Source organism: Hyla sarda, chromosome 3 (genome assembly GCF_029499605.1).
Source record: "Hyla sarda isolate aHylSar1 chromosome 3, aHylSar1.hap1, whole genome shotgun sequence".
Taxonomy (NCBI): Eukaryota; Metazoa; Chordata; class Amphibia; order Anura; family Hylidae; genus Hyla; species Hyla sarda.
In genome coordinates this window covers 303836108-303861954 of record NC_079191.1, presented here as the reverse complement: position 1 = coordinate 303861954, position 25847 = coordinate 303836108, and the positions used below count along the sequence as shown (strand labels likewise).

General features: G+C 42.9%; 1 protein-coding gene across 3 annotated transcripts in view; it reads right to left on the bottom strand.

The window, feature by feature from the left end:
• MOCS3 (molybdenum cofactor synthesis 3) overlaps positions 1-19586 on the bottom strand; it is a 152021-nt gene extending 132435 nt beyond the window's left edge. For all 3 annotated transcript variants that reach the window (XM_056566970.1, XM_056566971.1, XM_056566972.1), the window contains exon 1: positions 19434-19586. In XM_056566970.1, coding sequence (XP_056422945.1) covers positions 19434-19550 — 117 coding nt within the window. In that variant the 5' untranslated portion in view covers positions 19551-19586. The remainder of the gene's footprint in view (positions 1-19433) is intronic.
• Between the last annotated feature and the right edge of the window lie 6261 nt (positions 19587-25847).

Sequence of the window (25847 nt, the reverse complement as noted above, 5' to 3'; positions counted from 1 at the left end):
CACTGTGGATAAAGGCAAATCTAGATCTCTGGAGATGGACTTGTAACCCTGAACTTCTTCATATTTTTCCACACTTTTGGTTCTCAAGTCCTCAGACAGTTCTCTTCTCCTCTTTCTGTTTTAGATTTTTTTTTAAGCGCCACAAAAATATAAAAGTATCTAGCCATGGGTATCATTTTAATCATATTGACCCACAGAATAAAGAACATATGTCATTTATACTGTAAAGTGTATAGTGTGAAAACAAAAGCCTCTAAAATGCGCAAAATTGGGGTTTTCATAAAAATTTCCTCCCTAAAAAGTTTTTTTGGGGGGTTCGCCATACAGGTTATGGTAAAATGAAAGGTTTCATTACAGAGTACAATTGGTCACGCAAAAAACAAGCCCTTATATGGGTCTGTAGATGGAAATATAAAGGAGTTATGGATTTTAGAAGGCGAGGAGGAAAAAACGAAAACGCTAAAATAAAATTGGTCTGGCCCTTAAGGTGAAAATGGGCTTGGTCCTTAAGGGGTTAAGGACCAAGCCCATTTTCACCTTAAGGACCAGAGCATTTTTTGCACCACTGTCACTTTAAGCATTAATAACTCTGGGATGCTTTTACTTTACACTGATTCTGAGACAGTTTTTTTGTGACATATTCTACTTTTATGTTAGTGGTAAATTTTTGTCCATACTTGCATCATTTCTTGGTGAAAAATTCCAAAATTTTATGAAAAAAAGTAAAATTTTGCATTTTTCTAACTTTGAAGCTTTCTGCTTGTAAGGTAAATAGACATTCCAAATAAATTATATATTGATTCACATATACAATATGCCTACTTTATGTTTGCATCATAAAGTTGACATGTTTTAACTTTTGTAAGACATTAGAGGGCTTCAAAGTTCAGCAGGAATTATCCAATTTTTCACAAAATTTTCAAAATCAGAATTTTTCAGGGACCAGTTCAGTTTTGAAGTGGATTTGAGTGGCCTTCAAATTAGCAATACCCCACAAATGACACCATTGTAAAATCTGAACCCCTCAAAGTATTCAAAATTATATTCAGTGTTAACCCTTTAGGTGTTTCACAGGAATAGCAGCAAAGTGAAGGAGACATTTTTACAAAGGGTAATGGGAGAAAATGCCCCCCCAAATTTGTAACCCCATCTCTTCAGAGTATGGAAATACCCCATGTTAGGACGTAAAATGCTCTGCAGGCGAACTACAATGTTCAGGAGAGAAGGAGTCACATTTGGCTTTTGGAAAGCAAATTTTGCTGAAAATAGTTTTTAGGGAGAATTTTCGCATTTAGGAAGCCCTAAGGTGCCAGAACAGCAAAAAAAAAAGAAACAAAAAAAAAAAACACCACCACATGGCATACTATTATGGAAACTACACCCCCCTTAAGGAACGTTACAAGGGGTACAGGGAGCCTTAACACCCCACAGGTGTTTGACGACTTTTTGTAAAGTTTGGATGTATAAATGATTTTTAAAAATGTAACCAAAATGCATTTGTTTCCCCCAATTTTACATTTTTACAAGGGGTAATAAGAGAAAATGACCCCCAAAATTTGTAACCCCCTTTCTTCTGAGTATGGAAATACCCCATGTGTGGACATCAAGTGCTCTGCTGGCGCACTACAATGCTCAAGAGGAGGAGTGCCACTGAGCTTTTAGAGAGAATTTGTTTGGAATGGAAGTCGGGGGCCATGTGAGTTTATGAAGCCCCCGTGGTGCCAGAACAGTGGACCCCCCACATGTGACCCCATTTTGGAAACTAGACCCCTCACAGAATTTAATAAGGGGTGCAGTGAGCATTTACACCAAACTGGCGTTTGACAAATCTTTGGAACAGTGGGCTGTGCAAATAAAAAAATTACATTTTTCGTTTTCACGGACCACTGTTCCAAAAATCTGTCAGACACCTGTGGGGCGTAAATGCTCACTGTACTCCTTATTACATTACGTGAGGGGTGCAGTTTCCAAAAATGGGGCACATGTGGGGGGCCCATTGTTCTGGCACTATGGGGGCTTTGTAAACACACGTGGCCTCCAATTCCGGACAAATTTTCTCTCCAAAAGCCCAATGGTGCTCCTCCTTTTCTGAGCATTGTAGTGCACCCGCAGAGCACTTTACATCCACATATGGGGCATGTTCTTACTCAGAAGAAGTGGGGTTATAAATTTTAGGGGGCTTTTTTCCTATTTTCCCTTGTGAAAATGAAAAGTTTAGGGTAACACCAGCATTTTATTGAAAAATATGTTCTTCATTTTCCCATCAAACTTTAATGAAAATTCTTCAAACACCTGTGGGTTGTTAAGGCTCACTATACCCCTTGTTACATTCCGTGAGGGGTGTAGTTTCCAAAATGGGGTCACATGTGGGTACTGTATTTATTTCTTTGCGTTTATGTCAGAAGCACTGTAAAATCAGCCACCCCTGTGCAAATCACCAATTTAGGCCTCAAATGTACATAGTGCGCTCTCACTCCTGAGCCTTGTTGTGCACCCACAGAGCATTTTACGCCCACATATGGGATATTTCCATACTCAGGAGAAATTGCGTTACAAATTTTGTAGGTCTTTTTTCCCCCCTTTTACCGCTTGTGAACATAAAAAGTATGGGGCAACACCAGCATGTTAGTGTAAAATGTTTTATTTTTTTACACTAACAAGCTGGTGTAGCCCCCAACTTTTCCTTTTCATAAGGGGTAAAAGGAGAAAAATCCCCCCAAAAATGTGTAGTGCAATTTCTCCCGAGTACAGAGATACCCCATATGTGGCACTAAACTGTTTCCTTGAAATACGACAGGGTTCTGAATTGAGAGAGTGCCATGCGCATTTGAGGACTAAATTAGGGATTGCATAGGGGTGGACATAGGGGTATTCTACGCCAGTGATTCCCAAACAGGGTGCCTATAGCTGTTGCTAGAACGAAAACATTGGCCCAGAGTAGGGACAGGGATAACCAAGACTAATAACTAAACCCCAATCACCCTAGGTTGATGGGGTAAAAAAAAACCCTAACCAAAAAGTCCCTCTCTTGTAATGACCTATAGGTCTATAAAACTTCGCTTTTATTGTATCCAGTAAAAGGTTCAATACAATGCTTAAAACCAATAGCACAGTCCCTATAGTATTATATTTCAATCCACTGTGGGATATATATGTCACAGGACGCCTGCAGTGCGTCCCTCTTAGGGACTAGTAGCTAGTTGTTAAAACCAATGAATTATGTCTCCTCTACATGTTTCGTGGTACCAACCACGTCCTCAGGGGCTTGAGACATACTCAAGCCCCTGAGGACGTGGTTGGTACCACGAAACATGTAGGGGAGACATAATTCATTGGTTTTAACAACTAGCTACTAGTGCCTAAGAGGGACGCACTGCAGGCGTCCTGTGACATATATATCCCACAGTGGATTGAAATATAATACGATAGGGACTGTGCTATTGGTTTTAAGCATTGTATTGAACCTTTTACTGGATACAATAAAAGCGAAGTTTTATAGACCTATAGGTCATTACAAGACAGGGACTTTTGGTTAGGGTTTTTTTTTACCCCATCACCCTAGGGTGATTGGGGTTTAGTTATAGCTGTTGCTAAACCCCCAGCATGCCTGGACAGTCAGTGGCTGTCCAGAAATGCTGGGAGTTGTTGTTTTCCAACAGCTGGAGGCTCCGTTTTGGAAACCCTGCCGTACAATACGTTTTAAATTTTTATTGGGGGGGGGGACACAGTGTAACGGGGTGTATACGTAGTATTTTACTCTTTATTATGTGTTAGTGTAGTGTTTTTAGGGTACGTTTGCACTGGTGTGTTACAGTGAGTTTCCCGCTAGGAGTTTGCGCTGCGGCAAAAAATTTGCCGCAGCCCAAACTTGAAGCAAGAAACTTACTGTAAACCTGCCCGTGTGAATGTACCCTGTACGTTCACCTGGGGGGGCAAACCTCCAGCTGTTTCAAAACTACAACTCCCAGCATGTACTGACAGACCGTGCATGCTGGGAGTTGTAGTTTTGCAACAGCTGGAGGCACACTGGTTGGAAAACCTTCAGTTAGGTTCTGTTATCTAACTCAGTATTTTCCAACCAGTGTGCCTCCAGCTGTTGCAAAACTACAACTCCCAGCATGTACTGATCACCAAAGGGCATGCTGGGATTTGCAGTTTAACAACATCTGGAGGGCTACAGTTTTAGAGACCACTGCAAAGTGATCTCCAAACTATGGTCCTCCAGCTGTTGCAAAACTACAAATCCCAGCATGCCCCGACAGCAAACAGCTGTTTGGGCATGCTAGGAGTTGTAGTTTTGCAAGATCTGGAGGGATACAGTTTAGAGACCACTAGATAGTGGTCTCAAACTGTAGCCCTCCAGCTGTTGCAAAACTACATATTCCAGCATGCCCAAACAGCTGTCTGGGCATGCTGGGAGTTGTAGTTTTGCAACATCTGGAGGGCTAAAGTTAGAGACCACTATCTAGTGGTCTCAGACTGTACCCTCCAGATGTCGCTAGGCAACTCACCAGCTTCCGTAGGATCCAGCCGCACGACGTCGCCGCCCGCCGCCTCCGGATCGGTAAGTGGATCTTCGGCGCCGGTCCCTGTCGGGTTTCCCCGTTCTGCCCCGCCTATTGTGGGTGGGCAGGACGGGGAAAACAAAAGTTAACCCCCCCCGCCCCTGATCTGCTATTGGTAGTCGTGTCTAGACCACCAATAGCAGGGTTAGGAGGGGTGGCACCCCTGCCACCTCACTCCTATCCCTTCAGGGGGATTGTGGGTGTCATGTACACCCGCGATCCCCCTTCTATTCCGGGTCACCGGGTCACCATAGACCCGTAATGTCCCGGAATGGCGCAAATCGCAAGTGTGAATTCACTTGTGATTTGCCGCGATCGCCGACATGGGGGGGTCTGATGATCCCCCTGGGCCTTTGCACGGGATGCCTGCTGAATGATTTCAGTAGGCATCCCGGTCCGATCCCTGCCCAGTGCGCGGCGGGGGCCGGAATTCTCCATGACGTACGCGTACGTCAAGGGTCCTTAAGGGGTTAAAGACGGAGAATTCTGTAGTGTGAAAGGGGCCTTAAGCTGCTTTCACACTATAGAATTATCCGTTTTAAAGATCCCTTAACAAAACCATTAAAAACGGCCGTTACAGAACTCTATTATAGTCTATGGGATTTTTACATTACCCGTCATAGCACGTTATTAATAACAGATGTTATTTTATGACGGAAGAAGGTAAAGGAAGAAATAGTGCATGCACTATTTCTTCAGTTACAAAATAAAGTCTGTTATTAATAACGCGTTATGACTGGTTAAAACGGATAATGTAAAAATCCCATAGACTATAATGGAATTTAACAACCATTTAACGTCTGTTTTTAATGGTTTTGTTAACGAATCATTATAATGGATCTTTAAAACAGATGAATTTATAGTGTGAAAGGAGTCTTATCCTTTAACTCTTTAAGGACTCAGCATTTTTCAGTTTTTGCACTTTTGTTTTTTCCTCTTTCTAAAAATCATAACCCTTTCAATTTTCCACGTAAAAAAAAAAATACAAAATTGAAAGAAAAACTTAATTTTGTAACTCTTGGGGGGCTTCCATTTCTACGCAGTTCATATTTTGGCAAAAACATCTTAATATTTTATAGGTCCATACGGTTAAAATGATACCCTACTTATATAGGATTTTGTCTGGAAAAAATCATAACTACATGCAGGAAAATGTATACGTTTAAAAATGTCCTCTTCTGAACCCTATAACTTTTTTTTTATTTTTCCGCATATGGGGGATATATGAGGATAAATTTTTTGCGCCGTTATGTGAAGTTTTTATCGGTACCATTTTTGTTTTGATTGGACTTTTTGATCGCTTTTTATTCATTTTTTAATGGTATAAAAAGTGACCAAAAATAGATTATATATTGCGGGTGCAGGACGTAAATATACGTCCTGCGTCGTTAAGGAGAGAACTTGTAAAGATTCTTAGATGTCTTTCATGAAGGTCTTAATGTTTGATAGTTTTAACATCACGATTATTTATCATTATAAAAGAACATATTCCTTACTCCATTATTTTTCTGGAGGAAAATAAAAAAAAACTGCTTTGGAAAAAAAGTGAAAAAAAAAAATTGTTCTTTTCCCAATCACTTAATTTTTTTTCCAGGCCTTACCATCTCTGTGTCGCTTGTGTGTTAATAAAAAAATACTAACCAAAATGAGGCAAAAAAAAATAAAAAATAGAAACATTATAACTAAAGGGGAGATTTTTCATTTTTTCCCTCCTACCCTTCTAAAAATCATGACACTTTCAATTTTCCACCTACAGACCCATATGAGGGCTTGTTTTCTTGCACCACCAACTTTACTTTGTAATACTATCAATCATTTCACCACACAATCTACGGCAATACCAGAAAAAAAAGTCATTTTGTAACTTTTAGGGGCTTCCGATTCTACGCAGTGCACTTTTCGGTAGGTCCACATGGCTACAAAGATACCTAATTTATATAGATTGTATTTTATTTTCCTGCTTAAATTTTTTTTTAAATACATAAACCAAATTAGTATGTTTAAAATTGTCCTCTTCTGACCCCTATAACTTTTATTTTTCTGTATACAGGGCTGTATGAGGGCTATTTTTTGCGGCGTGATCTGAAGTTTTCATCGGTACCATTTCTGTTTTGATGGGACTTTTTGATCGCTTTTTATACATTTTTTTTTGTGTGACCAAAGTGACCAAAAATGCAGGACTCTGGTATTTTTTTTTTCTACATAAACGCCATGGACCGTTCAGTTTAACCCCTTAAGGACCAAGCCCATTTTGGCCTTAAGGACCAGAGCGTTTTTTGCACATCTGACCACTGTCACTTTAAACATTAATAACTCTGGGATGCTTTTAGTTATCATTCTGATTCAGAGATTGTTTTTTCGTGACATATTCTACTTTAACATAGTGGTAAATTTTTGTGGTAACTTGCATCCTTTCTTGGTGAAAAATCCCAAAATTTGATGAAAAATTGGAAAATGTTGCATTTTTGAATTTTGAAGCTTTCTGCTTGTAAGGAAAATGGATATCACAAATACATTTTATTTTTATTCACATATACAATATGTCTACTTTATGTTTGCATCATAAAATTGACGTGTTTTTACTTTTGGAAGACACCAGAGGGCTTCAAAGTTCAGCAGCAATTTTCAATTTTTCACAAAATTTTCAAACTCACTATTTTTCAGGGACCAGTTCAGGTTTGAAGTGGATTTGAAAGGTCTTCATATTAGAAATACCCCACAAATTACCCCATTATAAAAACTGCACCCCTCAAAGTTTTCAAAATAACATTCAGTCAGCGTTTTATCCCTTATCCCTTTAGGTGTTTCACAGGAATAGCAGCAAAGTGAAGGAGAAAATTCACAATCTTCATTTTTTACATTCGCATGTTCTTGTAGACCCAATTTTTGAATTTTTACAAGGGGTAAAAGGAGAAAATGTTTACTTGTATTTGTAGCCCAATTTCTCTCGAGTAAGCACATACCTCATATGTCTATGTAAAGAGTTCGGCGGGTGCAGTAGAGGGCTCAGAAGCGAAGGAGCGACAAGGGGATTTTGGAGAGTACGTTTTTCTGAAATGGTTTTTGGGGGGCATGTTGCATTTAGGAAGCCCCTATGGTGCCAGAACAGCAAAAAAAAAAAAAAAACACATTTCATACCATTTTGGAAACTAGACCCTTTGAGGAACGTAACAAGGAATAAAGTGAGCCTTAATACCCCACAGGTGTTTCACAACTTTTGTATATGTAAAAAAAAATAAAAAATTTCACTAAAATGTGTGTTTCCCCCCACATTTCACATTTTTGCAAGGGTTAATAGCAGAAAATACCCCCCAAAATTTGTAACCCCATCTCTTCTGAGTATGGAGGTACCCCATAAGTTAACCTGAAGTGCACTATGGGCAAACTACAATGCTCACATGTGGGGTTTTTAGTTTTTTTTTGCGTTTGTCAAAACCGCTGTAACAATCAGCCAACAATCAATCACCTCAAATGTACATGGTGCACTCTCCCTTCTGGGCCTTGTTGTGCTCCCCCAGAGCACTTTGCGCCCACATATGGGGTATCTCCGTAGTCGGGAGAAATTGCATTACAAATTTTGGGGGGCTTTTTTCCCCTTTTACCTCTTGTGAAAATGTAAAGTATGGGGCAACACCAGCATGTTAGTGTAAAAAAATTACATTTTTTTTACACTAACATTCTGTTGTAGATCCCAACATTTCCTTTTCATGAAGGGTTAAAGGAGAAATAGCCCCCCAAACCTTGTAACGCAATTTCTCCCAAGTACGGCTATACCCCATATGTGGCCCTAAACTGTTGACTTGAAATACGACAGGGCTCCAAAGTGAGAGAGCGCCATGAACATTTGAGGCCTAAATTAGGGATTGCATAGGGGTGGACATAGGGGTATTCTACGCCAGTGATTCCCAAACAGGATGCCTCCAGCTGTTGCAAAACTCCCAGCATGCTTGGACAGTCAATGGCTGTCCGGCAATACTGGGAGTTGCTGTTTTGCAACTGGAGCTGGAGGCTCTGCTTTGGAAACAGTGGCGTACCGGACGTTCTTATTGAGGGGGGGGGGGGGGGTACTGTGTAGGGGTATGTGTATATGTAGTGTTTTCAACTTTTTATTTTATTTTGTGGTAGTGTAGTGTTTTTAGGGTACAGTCACACGGGCGGGGGATTACAGTGAGTTTCCCAGCGCAAAATTTGCTGCATCAAAAACTTGCAACGAGAACCTTCCTGTAAAACCCTCGCCCATGTGAATGTACCCTGTACATTCACGGGGGGGGGGGGGGCGCCAGCTGTTGCAAAACCACAACTCCCAGCATGCATGGTCTGTGCATGCTGGGAGTTATAGTTTTGCAACAGCTGGAGGCACACAGGTTAGGAAACACTGAGTTAGAAACAATGTTTCCCAACCAGTGTGTCTCCAGTTGTTGCAAAACAACTCCCAGCATGCACTGACTGCCCAGGCATGCTGGGAGTTGTAGTTTGGCAACATCTGAAGGGCCAGATGTTGCTGAACTAAAACTCCCAGCATGCCTCGACAGTCAGTGCATGCTGGGAGTTGTAGTTTTGCAACAGCTGGAAGAGCACAGATTGGAGACCATTATACAATGGTCTCCAAACTGGGGCCCTCCAGAAGTTGCAAAACTACAACTCCCAGCATGCCCAGACAGCCAAAGGCTGTCTGGGCATGCTGGGAGTTGTAGTTTTAAGACTCCTAGAAGCAGCAGTGAAGATCTTCACTGCTGCCTCTGAGGACCATGTACTTACCTGCCGGTCCCGCCGCCGCTGCTCCTCCACGTGGCCGGTCCCGCCGCTGCTCCTCGGTCCCGCCGCTGCTCCAGGTAATGCCGCAGGTCCCCGCGAGCCCCCGTATCCATCTTCCCCCGTTCTGTCCGACTTCCAGGGGCGGGCAGTGCGGGGGATCTGAACTTTCACCCCAGGTCACTGTGATTGGTCCACAGGGACCAATCACAGTGATCGCTGACCAGGACCATCAATGGATGGTCCTGGGGGGTGAAGCAGAAGTTGTCTCCTGCTGGAAACAGCGGGACTTCTGCGCAGCGCCGTCATTTATAAACGTCGGGATGCGTGAACGCACTGCACATCCCGGCGTTAATATATGACATTCTGCGGGAAGGGGTTAAATAACGTAATATTTTTATAGTTCTGACATTTAGGCACCAGATATGTTTCTTTTTGTTTACATTTTTTTTTAAATGGGAAAATGGAGGCGATTCAAACTTTTATTTGGAAAGGAGTTAAATCACATTTATTAACTTATTTTTTTAATTTTTTTTTTTATTGCAGCGTCTAATGGGTTAACACCGGGCATTACCGCGATCGTTGATGTCCGGTTTTAGTCACGGGTCCTGGCGGCTGATAGCTGTCGGGACCACCCTGCTATGATGCGGGGTCAGCTCGTGACCTGGTATCATAGAAGGGGAGCGGGACAAGGGTATACAGTTAGGCCCTCCGTCCTTGAGGTACACAGCTGTCCTATAGTTATGTTTCCTTTGTTATCCATAGCAACCAATCACAGCTCAGCTTTCATTTCTCATACTGCTCTGGTAAAATAAAAGCTTATTGTTTACACCAGGCAAGTCCTGTGAAGAAGAAAAGTGGTGCAGATGCAAATCTGCTTAGCTTTCTGGCACTAGTTGATTTGAAAACATTTGTTTTCCACCAGAGAACCCCTTCAAAGTCAATGGGAAAGGATGAGGTCAAATACAAAGTGCCAGCAGCCTGCCTGTCGGTCCTGCCTATATGTTGCTTCCAATACACGAAAGCTGTGCACGTTGTAAATATTTGGTGCACCAAAGCTGGCAATCCAAGTTAACCCCTTAAGGACCAAGGACGTACCGGTATGTCCTGAGTCCTTTCCCTTTCTATAAAGGCGTGGCTAATAGCGCACGGCAGAGATCGCGGTGCCGCGCGCTATTAACCCTTTAGACGCGGCGTTCAAAGTTGAACTCTGCGTCTAAAGTGAAAGTGAAACCATGCCGGTTAGCTCAGGAAGCTCTTCGGGATCGCCGCGGCGAAATCGCGCCATCCTGAACAACTGTTAGACACGAGGAGGGTCTCCTACCTTGCCTCCTGGTGTCCGATCACTGAATGACTGCTCAGTGCCTGAGATCCGGCAGAATCATCGATCACTGGTTTCCTATGAGAGACCAGTGATCAATGTATAAGATCAGTGTGTGCAGTGTTATAGGTCCCTATGGGAGCTATAACACTGCAAAAAAAAAAAAATAATAAGTGAAAAAAAAAAGTGAATGAAAAATCATTTAACACCTCCTCTAATAAAAGTTTGAATCACCCCCCTTTTCCCATAAAAAAAAATAAATAAATAAACAGTGTAATTAAAAATAAAAATAAACATATGTGGTATCGCCACGTGCGCAAATGTCCGAATTATAAAAATAAATTGTTAATTAAACCGTACGGTCAATGGTGTACGCGCAAAAAAATTCCAAAGTCCAAAATAGTGCATTTTTGGTCACTTTTTATATCATTAACAAAATGTATAAAAAGTGATCAACAAGTCCGATCAATACAAAAATGGTACCGCTAAAAACTTCAGATCACAGCGCAAAAAATGAGCCCTCATACCGACCCATACGCGGTAAAATAAAAAAAGTTATAGGGGTCAGAAGATGACAATTTTAAACGTATACATTTTCCTGCATGTAGTTTTGATTTTTTTCAGAATTACGACAAAATCAAACCTATATGAATAGGGTATCATTTTAATTGTAATGGACCTACAGAATAAAGAGAATGTGTCATTTTTACTGAAAAATTTACTGCGTAGAAACGGAAGCCCCCAAAAGTTACAAAATGGCGGGTTTTTTTTTCAATTTTGTCTCACAATGATTTTTTTTTTCCATTTCGCAGTAGATTTTTGAGTAAAATGACTGATATCATTATCAAGTAGAATTGGTGGCACAAAAAATAAGCCATCATATGGATTTTTAGGTGCAAAATTGAAGGGGTTATGATTTTTTAAAGGTAAGGAGGAAAAAACGAAAGTGCAAAAACGGAAAAACCCCTGGTCCTTAAGGGGTTAAACTAGGTAAAAGTGTATAAAAAAAACTATAAAATGACAGGTGACATTTTACAAATGCTTCGAAAAGGTATTATTTGTCAGGCAGTTGTGCTTTCTGCCCAAAATAACGGGTTGGGCGTAAAGTGGAGCAGTTTTTGTACAGAATAGCCCATGCACAAAAATTTTACAGCAAAACAAGCGAAGAAAATTGTTGGGCTCAGTTTTATTTATTTCCCTCAATGAGTAAATGTCCCTTTGCTCCTGCAGAGTTCATTTCTTTGTCCGTACTTGTTACCAACATAAAGCGTTACTGTGATTTAACAAAATTGACATTTCAAAAGTTTTCATTGCTCAGGATCTATGGGGGAGATTTATCAAAAACTGTGCAGATATCATGTTAAAGGGGTACTCCGGTAGAAACAAATGTTTTCAAATCAACTGGTGCCAGAAAGTTAAACAGATTTGTAAATAACTTCTATTTCAAAATCTGAAGCCTTCCAGTACTTATGTGACCACAGTGCTCTCTGCTGACACATCTGTCCATATTAGGAACTGTCAGATTAGAAGCAAATCCCCATAGAAAACCTCTCCTACTCTGAACAGTTCCTGACATGGACAGAGGTGTCAGCAGAGAGCACTGTGGTGAGACTGGAAAGAACTTCATATATTTCTCTGTAGTATACAGCAGCTGATAAGTACTAGAAGGGTTAAGATTTTTTAATAGAAGTAATTTACAAATCTGTTTAACTTTCTGGCACCAGTTGATCTGAACACTTTTTCCACCGAAGTTCTCCTTCAATGTTCCCGTAGTGAAAGCTTTTAACCCCTTAACAACACCTATGCCCTATGACATTTACGTCCTGTAGAGGACGCGTGCACCAGACCTGTGCTCGCATCATGCATGTCAAGTCCGGGCTGCCAGCAGCCAGGGACCCGCCGGTAACGGCGGACATTAACCCCTTAGATGCTGTGATAGATCACGGCATCTGCAGCAATGCAAGCATTACATTGGATGATCAGACCGCTTGCTCCGCAGCCGTGGGGATCCGATCATCCAAAATGGCGGCCGGATGTCCCCTCACCTGCCTCTGTCCGTGTCCCAGGGTCTTCTGCTCTGGTCTGAGATCGAGCAGAGCAGAAAATCGCTGATAGCACTGAACAGTATTAGTAATCAAATGATTGTAATAAATAGTCCCCCCCCCCCCTCCCGTGGGGACATTAAAAAGTAAAAAAAAATTTGAAAAATCCCCTCCCCAATAAAAAAAAGTAATTCGTCCATATTTCCATTTTTACCCCCAAAAAGCTTTAAAAAAAAGTAATAAATAGGGATCGACCAATTATCGGATTGGCCAATATTATCGGTATCAGCATCTAACCTTGCCGATGTGTCCAGCGCGTGCACCCCAGATACCTGCTGCTGTGCGGCCCCGCTCCGCTGTCCCGTTCTCCCGATCGCATCAAGGTGTCTTGTGAAGGAGCATGTGACACACACACGTCACTCCTTTTCCCCTGCGCCCAGCGTAACGCTACAGAAGAAGCATAGTGATGTGTATGTCACATGCTCCTCCATAGGAGGCCATGATGCGATCGGGAGACCGGGACAGCGGAGCGGCAACCCCCGAGGACAGCCGCAGGTGAGCTGTCTACAAGAGGAGGAGGGGGGGGGGCCTGCTGTCTACAAGGGAGGAATATCGGTATAAGTTATCAGCTATCGTCCTGAAAGTTCACAGGTTATCGGTATCGGCTCTAAAAAATCAATATCGGTCGATCCCTAGTTATAAACATATTTGGTATTGTCTCGTGCGTAAATATCCAAACTATCAAAATACAATAATAATGATCCTGAAGGGTAAACGTAAACATATTTTTTTTAAAAGGCCAAAATTTCTGCTTTGTCACATCACATCCCAAAAATTTTAATGATTTAAAAATGTCAAACGAAAATGTGGTATCGATAAAATGTACAGATCACGGTGCAAAATAACAGCCACGCATACAGAAAAATTAGAGTTATAGGTTATCAAAATAGAGGGATTTTAAACTAATTTGGTTAAAAAGTTTAAAAAAAAATTTTAAGCAGTACAATAGAAAAGCATTAAATCATGGATATCATTTTAATCGTATTGACCCACAGAATAAACCAAACATGGAATTTTTACTAAGTGTACAGCGTGAAAAAAAAAAACTGCCAAATTTACTAAATTGTTGTAAAATCAGCAATGTAATTACCCTTTGGACAGGAAATACGTTTTTCTGCATGATAGTTCTCCTTTAAAGCACAACTGTCATGAAATCTTGGTACAATAACCTGCACACAGCATTTGTACTAAGTGCAGGTGGTATGTATAGCAATGTTTTTACCTGATATTTGCAGGCTTTCATGACGCCAAAAAATGCTTTTAACCTTATGCATACACCCTGCATCCCGAGTCCTTAAAGGCGTATTCCGCCCCTAAACATCTTGTCCCCTATCCAAAGGATAGGGGATAAGATGTCAGATCGCCGCGGTCCCGCTGCTGGGGACCCCGGGGATCGCTGCTGCAGCACCCCGCTATCATTACTGTGCAGAGCGAGTTCGCTCTGTGCGTAATGACGGGCAATACAGGGGCCGGAGCATCGTTACGTCACGGCCCCCCCCTCGTGACGTCACGGCCCACCCCCGTCAATACAAGTCTATGGGAGGGGGAGTGGCGGTCGTCACGCCCCCTGCCATAGACTTGCATTAAGGGGATGGGCCGTGATGTCACGAGGGGTGGAGCCAAGATGTCACGCTGCTCCGGCCCCTGTATCACCCGTCATTACGCACAGAGCGAACTCGCTCTGTGCAGTAATGATGGCGGGGTGCCGCAGCGGCGATCCCCAGGGTCCCCAGCATCGGGACCACGGCGATCTGACATCTTATACCCTATTCTTTGGATAGGGGATAAGATGGCAGGGGCGGAGTACCCCTTTAAGAACGTAGGGCTTATGCATACGCCCGTGGGAATTCCGGTCCCCGCCGCTTGCCGGTTGGGAACCGAACCGGGATGCCTGCTGAAATCATTCAGCAGGCATCCCGGCACATCGCCAAGGGGGGTCCTGAGACCCCCCTATGTCGGCGATCGCAGAAAATTGCATGTCAATTCAGACATGCAATTTTCTGCTATTCCGGGCTGATCGGGTCTCTGGTGACCCGATCGCCCGGAAAATAGGGATGATCGGAGCTGTCAGTGACAGCCCCGATCATCCTGAGGGATAGGAGCGAGATTGCAGTTCTGCGATCTCCTCCTATCCCCTGCCATTAGTCAGAAATTAATTATGACCAATGGCAGCGCACGACAGGGGGTTGCCATGGAAACCCCCCGCTCTGCCCACCCCTGGATGTCTGGCAGAACGGGGGGAGAAGATGGCGGCGGTTACCTGAACAGAAGATCCCGTGGGGACGCCAATCATAGGTGGAGACTGCGGAAATCAGCGGCGCAGGTAAGGAAGCGATGGAGGGGGGAGGTAGGGGGCAGTAAAGCAATCTTTGCTGCTGCCCTTCTAGTGGTTGCCAAAGGCTGTCTGGGCATGCTGGGAGTTGTAATTTTGCAACATCTGGAGGGTCACAGTTTGGAGACCACTATTACAGTGGTGTCCAAACGGTGGCCCTCCAGATGTTGCCGAACTACAACTCTCAGCATGCCTAGACTGCCCAGGCATGCTGGGAGTTGTAATTCTGTAACATCTGTCCCTTCAGATTTTGCTATTTTCATGAAAATTTTGAAAATTGCTGCTATACTTTGAATCCCTCTAATTTTTTCAAAAAGTTAAAATATGTCCATTTTATGAGGCCAACATAAAGAAGGCATATTGTATTTGTGAATCAATATAACATTTATTTTGAATATCCATTTTCCTTACAAGCAGAGAGATTCAAAGTTAGAAAAATTCAAAATTTTCATGAAATTTGGGAATTTTTCACCAAGAAAGGATGCAAGTTACGACAAAAAATGACCACCAAAATAAAGTAGAATATGTCACTAAAAACAATCTCAGAATCAGAATAATCGGTAAAAGCATCTTAGAGTTATTAATGCTTAAAGTGACGGTGGTCAGAAATACAAAAAATGGCTGCGTCCTTAAGGTGAAAATGAGCTACGTCCTTAAGGGGTTAATCAAAGCCACTTAGGGTCGGATAGGCGTGGCGCGAGGTACATGATGCCCCGCCGCCACCACGCCCATCCCCACCCCGTATTTCAGTGCAGGGACAGCTGTATGACACACAGGTCCCAGCGCATGCGCCCTTCAGCTAATCGAACGTGCGTGCCACCCAGCAAGCGCTCGCTCCCGCCGCTATCTTCCTTCTCAGTGCACCTGCGCAGGTGTACTGAGGAGGAAGACGGCGGCGGGAGCAAGCACTTGCTGGATGACACACAGCGGTGCGCACGTTAGACTAGCTGAAGGGCGCATGCGCTGGGACCTGTGTGTCAATCACACAGCGGTCCCAGCGCTGACATACTGGGTAGGCGTGGGGGCGGCGGGGCATTGCCTACCTCGCGCCACGCCTATTCGACCATCAGTGGCTTTGATTAACCACTTAAAGGAGTTCTCCAACTGAAATCTTTTATCCCCCGCTGTGCCCGGGCTGTAAAACTATACATAATAAACTTTCACTTTCCTGCCTACGATCCCCCGTTGTTCCGATATCGCCGCCCGTGCTCCGGTTCCTGTCAGCTTCCTCTTCCTGCGGGTCGGTGACTTCACTCTACGCTCAGCCTATCAGCGGCCGAGACGGGACATTGCTGCAGCCGCTGATAGGCTGAGCGCAGAGTGAAGTCATCAACCCGCAGGAAGTAGAAGAGACCGGGACCGGAGAACGGGACGGCGATATCGGAACAACGGGGGATCGTAGGCAGGTAAGTGAAAGTTTATTATGTATAGTTTTACAGCCCGGGCACAGCGGGGGTTAAAATTTTTAACTTAGAGAACTCCTTTAAGGACCAAGCGTTTTTCTGTTTTTGCACTTTCATTTTTTCCTCCTTAACTTTTAAAAATCATAACCCTTTCAATTTTCCACCTAAAAATTGCCCCACCAATTCTACTTTGCAGTGACATCGGTCATTTTACCCATAAATCTACGGCGAAATAGGGCGAAAAAAAATAAATCATTGTGAGACAAAATTTAAGAAAAAACACCATTTTTTAAATTTTGGGGGCTTCCGTTTTTACACAGTAAATTTTTCGGTAAAAATGACACTTTATTCTGTAGGTCCATACGATTAAAATGGTACCCTACTTATACACGGAAATTAATACATTTAAAATTGTACTCTTCTGACCCCTATAACTTTTTTATTTTTCCGCATATGGGGCGGTATGAGGGCTAATTTTTTGCGCCGTGATCTGAAGTTTTAATTAGTACCATTTTTGTTTTGATCTGACTTTTTCATGGCTTTGTATTACTTTTTTATGGTATAAAAAGTGACCAAAAATACTCTATTTTGGACTTTGGATTTTTTTTTACGCGTACGCCATTGACCGCGCGGTTTAATTTACGCACGTATGTATACCACATATGTATTTTTATTATGTTTATATATTTTTTAAATGGAATTTGGGAAAAGGGGGGTGATTTAAACTTTTAATAAGGAAGGGGTTAATGTGTATGTTTTTAACCTTTTTTTTATTTTATTTTTTTTGGGGACTTTTAGGAGGAATCATTAGCTTCCTCATACAGATCATTATGGTTCCATAGAACCATATGGACCTGTGTGCTCTGCGCAGTCTTGCCAGGCTCTATCATTCTGAGCACCGGAGCCGGCACAGGAGGAGAGGCAAGTCCTCAGGCTCTCTCAGCAGTGGATCGCCCCCCCCCCCCCCCGCGTCATACCCCGGTAACGGCCATTGGACAAGTATAGATGTCCATGGTCATTATCAGATTAAAAGCATTTTTTGGAGTCATGAAAGCATGCAAATATCAGGTAAAAACATTGCTATACACATCACCTGCACCTGATTTTTTTTAAGGAAGTAATTTACATATCTGTTTTAACTTTCTGGCACCATCCGATTAAAAAACATTTTTCAGTGGAGTACCCCTTTAACCCCTTCCCGCTATAGGATGTATGCATACGTCCAAGCATCCGACACGTTCGCGCAACTAGACATATGTATACGTCCTAGTGATCTCCGGCACTGCCACGGGCAGGGCAGGAGATCGGCGACCGGACCCGGCTGTTAAACACAACCAGAGTCCCGTCGCAGCCGATCGCAGCAGCATTAACCCCCTAGATGCCGTGATCAATCCTGATCACGGAATCTATGGTGTTGACAGGGGGAGCGCTCTCCCCCTGTTCACAGACGACAGCGCCGCCATACAATCACAGGTCGCCGTTGGTTGCTATGGCAGCAGGAGGTCAGATCATGACGTCCTCTGTATGCCCGCTACGGAACCCTGAGATCCAGCCAGAGGCTGGATCGCACTGGCTGTAGTGTGTGCAGCTCATCAGGTCATACTGTGCTGCAGTACAAATATATTGCAGCACAGTATAACCTGTAAAAAGTGTAAAAAATAAAAAGTTCTTCACTAAAAGTATGAAGTGTAAAAAAAATAAAAAAATAAAAATGCCCCTTTCCCAATAAAAGCCGTGTATTATCACCAAAAAAGATCAAAAACACAAATCATATACATAATAGGTATTGTCACGTCCGTAATGATGTGTACTATAAAACTATAATGTAAATTATCCCGCACGGTGAACACCATAAAAAAAAAAACGCAAAATTCGCCAATTTTGATACAAATAGCAGAAGAAAAAAAGATCAAAAGGTAGCATGTAGCCCAAAAATGATAGTAATAAAAAGTACAGCTCATCCCGCAAAAAATAAGCCCTTACTCAATGGCGTTGGATTAAAACTAAAGTTACGGCTGTTGGAAAATGAATGGCAAAAATAATTTTGCTCAGAAGGGGAAAAACATAGAAAGCTATATAAAATGGGTATCGCCATAATCGTATTGACCCACAGAATAAATAGAACATCCCTTTTACCGCACAGTGTACACCATAAAAAAATTATTTCTTTTAAACGCCAGAAAATTTCAGAAGTTTTTCACAAAAAATGTTGCATGTGTCAACAAAAATGCACCAGTTATATAAAGCACAATATGTCACGAAAAAACTCAGAATCGCTCTGCTCAGAAAAAGCCTAAAGTCGATTTAAAGAGATACATTTAAAAAATAAAAATAAAAAAAAAGCTTGGTCATTGAGGTAAAAAATGGGTCCGTCCTTAAGGGGTTAACTAGGGTTGAGACCCAGGGAAGCTTAAAACATTGATGTAAAGAACACCATTATTTTATTTTTATATTTCATGATATCTTTTTTTTTTTTTTTTTTTTTAAGTTTTAGGGGTAGGGCTAGATCCAGTTGTAACCCACTGTAGGGGTAGTGGTTACTAGATGAACAGGAATGCCTAAAACAGAGCATGCAAGTGTATTTATAGCCACCTCAACTCCAGATCACGTAGCAGCTTTTTGAGCCATACAGTCTATACTAGTCCTGGCAATCACAGAGAGGAACCAGCGTGCCTCCAGCTGTTGCAAAACTACAACTCCCAGGCGAGCTCAGGGAGGACAGAAACCTCCCGTGGCCAACAGTGTGCCTCCAGTTGTCGCGCAAAATTACAATTCCAAGCATGCCCCGACAGCCAATGCTGAGAGTTGTAGTTTTGCAACAGCTGGGAGAAACTAGTCCAGCAGTTTGTCCAGGTGAAGCCTGGAGTACTGACCGCATCACGCGTTTAACGTTCTCTGCACTGAGGGGGTTAAACTTGCGGCATCGCTGAACACGGCGCGCTCCCACTATTTTATTACCGCGTTGCACGCAGCCAGCTGTTCTCTCAGGTTCTGTATCTCGGCGTCTCTTATCCGGATTTCTTCCCTGAGAGCGTCCATGTCAGACGACTCCATGCTGACAGATTGCGTGCGCATGAAAGTTTGTACTTCCGGTCACCTGATTTCTCGAGGTGCTGAGACAATTAGTGTAGAGCGCCCTCTACTTTCCACTATACATACGTCAGTCCGTGCTTTCAGGGCGGAACGGCCATTGTGCTGCAAGAGGACGCAGAATAGCTGCAAAGTACCTCACAAGGCTTAAACTTTCCGGATGATGTGCAAAAAAATCATTGTCCTTGCATATGTGTAGGTTATGTCCAGCAAAATGCCACCCATACGTGTACATGTCATACCCATCAGAGTGCCACCTATACCTGTACATGTCATACCTATCAGAGTGCCCACCCATACGTGTACATGTCATACCCATCAGAGTGCCCACCCATACGTGTACGTCATACCTATCAGAGTGCCTACGCATACGTACGTGAACATGTCATACCCATCAGAGTGCCCACCCATACGTGTACATGTCATACCCATCAGAGTGCCCACCCATACGTGTACATGTCATACCTATCAGAGTGCCCACCCATACGTTTACATGTCATACCTATCAGTGTCACCTATACCTGTACATGTCATACCTAGCAGAGTACCCACCCATACTTGTACATGTCACACCTCAGAGTACCCACCCATACGTGTACATGTCATACCTATCAGAGTGCCCACCCATACGTGTACGTCATACCTATCAGAGTACCCACCTATACTTGTACATGTCACACCTCAGAGTGCCCACCTATACGTGTACGTCATACCTATCAGAGTGCCTACGCATACGTACGTGTACATGTCATACCCATCAGAGTGCCCACCCATACGTGTACATGTCATACCCATCAGAGTGCCCACCCATACGTGAACGTCATACCTATCTGAGTGCCTACGCAAACGTACGTGTACATGTCATACCTATCAGAGTGCCATCCATACGTTTACATGTCATACCTATCAGAGTATCACCTATACCTGTACATGTCATACCTAGCAGAGTACCCACCCATACTTGTACATGTCACACCTCAGAGTACCCACATCATACGAGTACATGTCATACCTATCAGAGTGCCCACCCATACGTGTACATGTCATACCTAGCAGAGTACCCACCTATGCTTGTACATGTCACACCTCAGAGTACCCACCCATACATGTACATGTCATACCTATCAGAGTGCCCACCCATACGTGTACATGTCATACCTATCAGAGTGCCCACCCATACATGTACATGTCACACCTATCAGAGTGCCACCTGTACATGTCATACCTAGCAGAGTACCCACCCATACGTGTACATGTCACACCTATCAGAGTGCCACCTATACCTGTACATTTCATACCTAGCAGAGTACCCACCCATACTTGTACATGTCACACCTCAGAGTACGTACCCACCCATACGTGTACATGTCTTACCTAGCAGAGTGCCCTCCATATGTATACAGGTCTTATTCAGCAGAGTGCCCGCCCATTCTTTTGCAGGTCATGTCCAGCATAGTGCCCCCACCCCCATATGTGTGCACGTCGCATGCCATATCCTTGCAGAGTGACCACTCATACCTTCAGGTCATATCCAGCAGAGTACACAGACACCCATATGTGTGCAGGTCATGTCTAGCAGAGTGTCCAGCCTTGTGACAAGGAGTTAGACTACATATGGAACATTTTATCCAGTTTTGGGCATCTGTATTTAAGTACATGGCTGAACTGGGGGGAGAGGGTGCAGAGAAGGGTGACTAAGATGACTAATGGTATGGGTGGATTACAGTACAAAAACAGGTTATCAAGCTTGGGGTTATTTACTTTGGAGAAAAGACGTCTTTTTATACAAACACATTACGATTTTGCAATATGGTTTTGTATAATTTTTTTTTTTCAAAAATAGGAAACTAAAAACTGCCAAAACCATATGCAAAATTGTGCATTATAAAAAAAAAAATACACATACAGACTACAGCAAGAGGTACTACTACTCCTATCATGGAGCAGTCTCTTTTTCATGATAGGAGTAGTCGTTCCCCCCCCCCCCCCCCCCCCTGGCTGTGGCGACAGCAGTAGCGCTTGTACTACTACTCCCATCATGAAAGAGTCTGTTCCATGATGTGAGTAGTAGTCAGGGGCTGAGGTACTGATCGCACTGGGTCTCACTTCTGAGACCTGCTGCGATCTTAACTTATAAATCAGGGAAGCGGGCAGCATGCTGTGCCGCTCCGCTTCCCGGCGAGGTATCTAACAACTTTAAATTCATATTCCCTGCCAGGATCCCTGAATGGCCGGCACCAACTGGCCATTCATGGCGCTCGGCAGGGAACTTGAAATTACAGTGATGTTCATTCATATATAAGTAGCTGCCTGTCAGGGAACAGAGTGCAATGCTGCTGGCTTCCCCAGCAGGAGCCATCCCTCCTACTTCTGCTCCCATCATGGAACAGACTCATCACAGTCAGGATTCTTTACTGTAGGAGCAGTGAGAGAACAGAACTCTCTGCCACACCACATGATGTTGTAATGGCTCGTCCAATAAACAAGTTCAAGGGGGGCCTGGATATCAGAATAGCTTATATTATTCTACCCATTATTCCTAGTGATAAAATTAAGTGACTAACTCCTAACGTATTTCAACTGCATTGCCAAAAAGTATATGGGTTTGGCGTTGCTAAGCCTTCCTTCTCCTTAGCTCTCTGTAAAGTTTCATATTTGATTCTGGAAGTTCTTTTTCTTCAAATCATATCCCTAAGTGTTGTTGGAATTTAATGAAAATATGTTAACGGAATCCTAATTGGTGAATGCTGTGGAAAATACATTTGTGGAATTAAAAATTTTTTTTTAATTTAACCTTAGGCTATTTTCACATGCCAGAATTTCTGCATGAATTTTTAGCCAATACACTTCAATGGGATTCCGCTGTCCCATTCACACAGCAGAATTTCCGCTGCAGGAATTCCATTGATGTGAGTGAACTATAAATTCATTCACAATTTTCATGCAGAATTCCATGCAGAAGTTCTTCCATCTGAACATAGCCTTAGTGATAATTAGGATTTAAATGGGCACAGTAATTGCAATTATTTTTTAGCATATGATAGAGCAGATAAAAATAAATAAGATTTGTACTTTACTCCCTGTAAACAAAAATGTCTTTTTATGTCACTTTCATGGCGTTATAAATCTGGCCACTAGGGGTCTACCTTCCGGTCCAGACTGAATTCCATCTGCCCAAAAGCACAGACTTTGGTCTCCTGCTGGACTGGCGGGAGACCAAACTCAAAAAGTGCGTTCTGGCCATAGGTGATGAATAGCACTTGCCTGTGTATGAAACAGGGAGAGTGAGTGCTATTCATTTGCAAAAAAATTATTATTATTTTTTTTAATAATTCAACAAAAAGTTTATTAAGGTAGATTTGATGAACACAGCAATACAGGAAAATACTTAACACAATACGGTCTAGTGGACCGAAATATCAGACAAAGGAAATTAAAAATAACACGGGTAACAAAAGAAAAAGACAAATAAGTTCCGGTGAACGGAAGCTTATGAGAAAGTCTCTCTTATTGTCCCTATCCCAACAATGCAGGGAGGGGGCTAAAGCCTAGGCAAATAGTATACAACAAATTTAACATGTGTTTGTCAAAATATTCAGAATTTCCTTGCCAAATGACCTAAACCAAAAAACCTGACTAGGTAGAAAGGGGCCCAGCAGTTAGCAAGGGATCGAAAATAGGAACAGAGTCAGAACGAAGTAAGTGAAAAGAAGAGGTAACATTGAAAGGGGAAACATCTTAGAAGAAAGGGGAAAAGAAGGGAAATACACAGAACATACGGAAGACTAAGGGGACTGGGGGACACATACAGGACTTCAAACTAATATAGAAAACCGCTGAGGCGGGACCGCTGGCGACACACGGCGGGCAAGCAACCAAAGTGAAGCGAAGCACCACACTATCACCCATAGCAGTAGTCGGAAATCAACTCAGGGACCTAACAGCGGGGGAGGACAAGAATTCCCAAAAAAATGTATTTTAATGACAGTGCCCATTTAATGCTCAGTAATAAAAGTACACAAGCTAAATTGGAAATTTTTAAGAGCATCCTGAATAGTTCTGGTGAAGACACACATACCAGAATAAATGTCTTAGTAAGGCTAGGTTTCCACTTGTTTTTTTTTTTTTTTACAAAAACGCCAATAAAAACGCCCATTCTGCCGCATGGCGTTTTTTTTGTGAAAAAACGCTGCGGCCAGATGTTAGCTGCAAGTCAATAGTAAACTGCAAAATGCCAAATCCACTTGGCGTTTTTCAGTTTGGCGTTTTTTTAATCATTTTGGCGTTTTTGGGCTCCTTGGCAGTTATTAAAAAACGACCTCTTGTCCAGACTTTGGCGTTTTTTCGGGAAAATCTTGGTGTTTTTCTCCCATAGAAGTCTATGGGAGTGAAAAAAAACGCCAAGAAAAACACCATGTGGGTTTTAAATTTGGCGTTTTTTCAGGCGGTTTTTATTCTCTTTTGGACTTTAGCGATCCAAAAAAGTGTTGGAGATACATTTTTTATTAAAATTTAGTAGGGTACCATTATAAAATAATAATAAAAAAGATACAGTAGTGATGGAAAAAATTGTATTTAACGAAATATACCTTTTTTATAACAAAATTTTTATTAATTTTTAAACAGGGATCAATTTATGTGCGCGGGTAGGGCACTAAAAATGTAGCCGACAATAATAAAAATGTAGTGTGTGTTTCACTTTTTTTTACGTTTTTTTAGGTAGTACTACTACTCCCAGCATAGAACACACTATTCCATGATGGGAGTAGTAGTTACCTGTACTAATTGAAAGATCGCTGGGGTCCCTTGGGATCCTCCTGTATAATGTATAGATGCGGCAGCCACTCTTCTATGGTCCCCTGCACTCACGTATATATACACCTATTCATATTTCCCACAGAGCTGTGATTGGCCAGATGGTTCCAGCCAATCACAACTCTGTGGGAAATAGGAATATGTGTATATATACGGCAGTGCAGGGGACCATCGGCTGCTGCATCTATACATTATACAGGAGGATCGCAACGGGTGTCAGGAGAAGTGACACTCACTGCGATCTGTCTATTAATGCAGGTACTACAGCTCCCAGCATGGAGCAGAGTGTGCTCCATGTTGGGAGTATTAATACCTGCAGTAAGGGACAGATCCCAGGGATGTCACTTCTCCTGACACCCGCTGCGATCAAATTGACTGTCGGGATCAGCTGTTCTCAGGGCTACAGAGCCGGAAGAACAGCTGACGCTGAGCCGTAGGTATACATCGTATATCTACTGCCCAGCAAGAACTTACAGTGAGCCTGCAATGTGTATACAGTATACACATTGCTGGCTCACTTAACCCCTTGCTGAGCTGTGCGCTATGCACCAGCCCAGCAAGGAAAAAGTTAACTTACACTGCTAGACAGTGTAGGTTTACCCTTTGGGCGGTATACACTATATACAGCTATCTATAGATAGCTGTATATAGTGTATACAGAAGATGGAGAAGTCCCCTTACCTCCACCCAGTCCCCGCGGGTCCGCGTAGCTCCGCCCCCTAGCGATGACGTCATTAGGGGCGGAGCTACATACGCGATCCAGGCTGGCAAGGGTATAAGGCTCTGTTAACATTGTCGGTATTGGATAATGTGAACAGACCCTTCTGGCAGTGTCTACCCAGACAGGGAGACTCCAGCTGTTGCTAAACTACAACTCCCAGCATGCCCAGAACAGCCAAAGGCTGTCTGGGCATGCTGGGAGTTGTAGTTTTGCACCAATTTGAAGCTCACTGTTTAGGTAGACATTGCATTATGGGCGCTCTCACCTGCAGAGAGCGCAAAAAATGTCCTAACCTATTTTTTTTGTGTTTTTTTTTTTCTTCTCGTTTTAAAGATCCGTGTATGCAGAGGATTATGACGGATTCGATGGATTACGACGGATGAACAGGATTTTTTTATATTTTAATAAAATGGTTAACGAGGGCTGTGGGGGAGTGTTTTTTAAAATAAAATTTTTTTTCCAATGTGTTGGGTTTTCTTTTTTTATTGAATATTCAGGCTTAGTTATGGAGGCTGTCTAATAGACAGAATCCATGACTAAGCCGGGGCTTAGCGTTAGCCCCAAAAACAGCTAGCGCTAACCCCCAATTATTACCCCGGTACCCACCGCCACAGGGGTGCCGGGAAGAGCCGGTACCAACAGGCACGGAGCGTCAAAAATGGCGCTCCTGGGCCTAGGCGGTAACAGGCTGGCGTTATTTAGGCTGGGGAGGGCCAGTAACAATGGTCCTCGCCCACCCTGGTAAC